General features: G+C 55.7%; 1 protein-coding gene across 1 annotated transcript in view; it reads right to left on the reverse strand.

Moving 5' to 3' along the window:
- Nucleotides 1-2,483: 2,483 nt before the first annotated feature.
- Nucleotides 2,484-4,184, reverse strand: part of IRX3 (iroquois homeobox 3) — a 5,988-nt gene continuing 4,287 nt past the window's right edge. The window contains exons 4-6 of the mRNA XM_004704888.2: nucleotides 3,640-4,178; nucleotides 3,383-3,449; nucleotides 2,484-2,898 (exon numbers count right to left, since the gene is read on the reverse strand). Of these exons, the coding sequence (XP_004704945.1) occupies nucleotides 2,844-2,898; nucleotides 3,383-3,449; nucleotides 3,640-4,178 (661 nt within the window). The 3' untranslated portion in view covers nucleotides 2,484-2,843. The remainder of the gene's footprint in view (nucleotides 2,899-3,382; nucleotides 3,450-3,639; nucleotides 4,179-4,184) is intronic.

The following is a 4,184-nucleotide window of genomic DNA, read 5'->3' on the forward strand; positions in this document are numbered from 1 at the left end:
TGACCTAATTGATTAGCCCACACACCTTGGAGTGCTTTGCATAACTAGTCCCGACAGCAGCAACCCCTTCCAGGCAGTGATTGACATATTTTATTTCTAATTGAAGCTTAATCAGGACCGGGGATGAGATCCCCATCTTCAGTTACTTTCTCTTGCTTTGCCTTTTCCTGTTAAGTTTTAGGAGCGAGCAAAAAAAAAAAAAAAAAAAAGGACCGAAGCAGTTGCAAGGGGTGGGGGGAGGGCTCTGAAGGAGACCCTGGGAAGAAGATGAAGAAATGAATTGAAATGAATGTTGGGAAGGTGACTTCTTTTGGCTGAAAAGCGTCGGAGATACGTTTTGTTTCCACGTCATCCTTTCTTTGGGTCAGGCTCGGCTCTGGCGCTCTTGGAGTGGGAGTGTGCATGTTCTCTGGGAGGAGGAAAGTTCACACACATCTGACCTGCCCTGCCTTCTCCTCCAGAGAGAGGTCCCATCCTGGGCCACTGAACTCCAAGGAGAGAGACCCTGCCTCCCCCCAAAGGACAGGCAGCCTCCTGGGCCTGCCAGCACCCATCTCCCTCTGAAAAGGCTTTCAACTGGGCATCACCTCTGTCCTCACCACCCTCTCTGCCTGCACTTTGCCTGGGAGGCTTCCTGGCTCCAGGGGTACTGCTCCGGTGGCAGGGGCCTGGGATGCCTGAAAGGAGACACCGCATGGTTTTATTTTTACTTGGTAATGGGAAGACTTGGGCTTCTTACTGTCAAGAGCTCAAGGAGTGAGGGGAGGGGGCTCCCCAGTAGGGGTTGTTTACACCCACTACCTCCTGTGTCAGCCCTGGGCATGTTTTATCCTTGATCCTTACAAGAGCGCTGGCAAATTTGGTGTCATCATTTCTACTCTGCAGTGGAAGAAGAGGCAGTAAGAACACAGAGAAGCTCATTATAGACCTCAAGTTTCACGGATGTACACCCCGAGCTAGATCCGGAGGATGACTAGGCTTTCAGGGCACAGGTTGGGGTTGGCCTTGGTCAGATACTCGTTGTGCTGTCCAGAAGTCCACCGTCTGGTCCTGGGCACCTGGTCTCCAAAGTTCAAGGCTCAGCCATCCCACTGTGGGGGCATCACATCTGCTCCATGGCCTGCCTGGGACTGAGTGAGCTCCTAACAGAGCTCAGAGTCCCTGGAGCCTTGGGCTGGGGCTTGGGCCTGGGACTGTGAATCCCTCTGCCCCCAGAAACAGAGGGGAGAGAGGAGGAGGCCCAAGATAAGTCTGGCTGCTGGGCCAGGGGCTGGAGGGTAAGTCAGGCTGTGGATATCTGTCTCTGCTGTCCCAGCCTTTTGTGTACTCTCAGGGCAGCAGACAAGCACAGGGCTCCCTACCCCGTACTCAGCCCTGGGCACCACCACAGGTTCCCAGACTCAGTGGGCAGCAGGTCCAGTGGTCGCAGGCAGTGGTGCCTGCACTGGCCAGGGCCAGTCCATCCCTGGATCCCCTCTGCTCCCCCAGGGAGCCTCAAATAGTACCTATGTGGCTTTGGGGTTGAGAACTCTGTCCAAACCTCCCAGGGGAACTTACCCTACCATGAGGGTCACTTAGCTTCGGGCTGCCTGGTTATTAGCACACAGCACACCTTGGGTCACTGTTCCCTACAAACTCTTCAAGTCCAAGTTGAGCTAGAGCCAGGGGGCTGGGAGAGGCAAAACACCCTGAGATGGTGTGAGGTGCGGCCTGGCTGGAGAGGCCAAGGAGGCAGCCCTTCTGTCCTGTAGAGGGAGCTCCAGCTCCAAATTTCCCGGCTCCCTCCCCAGGCCAGCCTTGGCCACCCCAGGCCAGCCAGGAGCCCCTAGACCTGCTCCCAAAGCTTGCTCTGGGCAGCATCCAGGCCCAGATCAGAACCACTGGAACCTCAGAAAGCTGCCCCTTCCATGGCCTCGGGGAGAACCCCCTGGGTGCTAAGACGCACAGATGGTGTCAGGACTAGCACCCCCATTCTCAACTAGAGCTGGGCACAGCCCTACAAGCTATTAAGTAAAATGGGCCCCTTTGAGCTCCCGGAGGAGCTCTGGCATTGCAGCGTGGTTGAAGGGGGAATTTGGCGCTGGGCTAGCACTTCCTGTCTTGGAACATTGAGAAGGCCTCAGTTGTTCCTAGCAAAGAATGGGGGGCAAGGCTCTAGACCCTCAGTGTCCAGACCCTTCCCTAAGGTCCTTCGCTAGTCACCAAAGGTGGTCCCAGATAGACAGTTTCCAGCTCAACATCAGGGTCCTGCTGGATTGCCCACCTGTCTCCTGCACCTTTTCTCTCCTTAGCCGAGGTGTATACACTTCCATCTGTCTTCTGCGGCAGCCCAGTCGGGCCACTTCCGTGCCACCTCTATCCTTATTCGGTCCTGCCTCTTCTCTTGTCCTGCTGCTCCTTGGCGACTCTTTAAACACCAAACACCGGGCAGGGGAGTTGTAACAAACCCACCCAACAGACCCGTTCAAGGGCAGACAGGAGGGTTATAGTCAAAGTGGCAACAGCTCATTTATTTAGCCAAAAATAGATACTTTCTTGTACAATTTGGTTCACACATATGTACATTTCTCTGTATATACAAAAAAAAAAAAAAAGCAGGTGCTCTTATTCTCATGGAAATTCAACCACCCCGAAAATCAAACAAACAAACCTCACAAACTCAGCTAGTCTGGGGTACAGAAGCGACTTGGGAGGGCTGGGGCGCACTTATTTTATTTCTTTTTCTTTAGCTTTCCTTTTCAGGTATTCATACATGGACATGCGTACAGGTTGTAACTATACAGAGTGAAAATTTTTTTTACAATTATTACAACAATTAAAATGTGTGTTATTTCTTTTAAGAACTAGGATGAGGAGAGAGCCGACAAGACGAGAGCGGCGTCCAGGTGGTTCTGGGGTCTGGAAGAAAGAGACAGGGTAGCAAAGTACATGAGACTTGGGGCAAAGGGGGTGTATAGAGTTGGGCGACCCTACCAGGGATCTGATGGGGGGGCGTGAGGTGTGGGGGGGAGTTCACTGGAAGGGCTCTCAATGTAAAAGGATGTCCAGTGGAGGATATACTCTCGGGTTTTACTAATAAAATGGACTAGAATGGTCAGGATCCGTGGTTTGGATCTGAGAAGAAATACGAACTACCAGGTTGCTGGTCCAGGGATCAGTTCCCTCAACGCGCTACCGGTGGGCCTCCACTGACATGCCTGGACTTGGGTCAACGCGCCCGTAGATTCGGGTAGAAGCGATAAGAGTATATTTCACTTTTTTTTTTTTAAAAAAGCATGTCCCACTCCTGTTTCCCCTGGGGCAAAAGCCTACATCAGGATCCGTATTCCTCCTTTCCCTCGCCTGCCTTTCACACCATTCCCCCAACCTCCGGGTCTCTTACCGCCTGGCCACAGGCTGGAAAGCCGTCTTGAGCAACTTTTTCTCCATTTCCAAGGCACTACAGCGATCTAAGGGAAACGGGGAAGAAAAGGACCTTTTAAAGCTCTCCTTCTGACGCACAGAGCCTGGGGGCAGGGGTGGGGGCAGGCAGGTAGAACTGGGCCCCTTGCACCAATGCGCTGGCGGCCAGCCCAGCTGGGCTAGCCCGAGCGGACCCCAGAGGCCCCTTCCCCTCCGCACCCAATTCTCAGCAATCACCTGTTCCGCCCTCAGGCTCCGCGGGCCGAGCAAAGGCGGCGGCCGGGTGGCCTGCAGCTCCGGGAAGTCCCAGCAGGTGCGGAGGGGCCGAGCCCAGTAGGGAGAGTGGGTGCGGGCGTGGGCCGGGCGGCGGGCCTGCGAAAGGCCGGTTGGTCCAAGCGGGAAACTTGCCCAGCGGCCCCGAGACGAGTCTGTGAGCCGCGGCGGCAGCCGGTGAAAGTTGCAGGGCCGGGGACGCGACGGCCGCACCTGGGGAAGACCCACCGCCAGCGCTGGGCGGCGAACGGCGCGGGTTGTCGGGGCTTGTGGCTGTCTCCGCCAGGGACCAAATCTTGGGTTTCTGCAGGGAGGAGGCGGCCGCTGGTGCGGGAGCGCAGGGGTCCAGGCCCACGGGGGGCGAGGGAGGAGATGGCGGAGCCAGTGGGGGAGCCGGGGCCAGACTCAGGACCGGCAGTGGTCTCTCCTCCAAGCCCTCGGAGCTGTCGTCAGAGTCGCTATTTTTGGAGTCCAAAATGGGGCCCAGGCCCAGGTCGCTGTTTCTGCGC

Source organism: Echinops telfairi, unplaced genomic scaffold, assembly GCF_000313985.2.
Source record: "Echinops telfairi isolate 266 unplaced genomic scaffold, ASM31398v2 ScPeMD7_2291;HRSCAF=2852, whole genome shotgun sequence".
Taxonomy (NCBI): domain Eukaryota; kingdom Metazoa; phylum Chordata; class Mammalia; order Afrosoricida; family Tenrecidae; genus Echinops; species Echinops telfairi.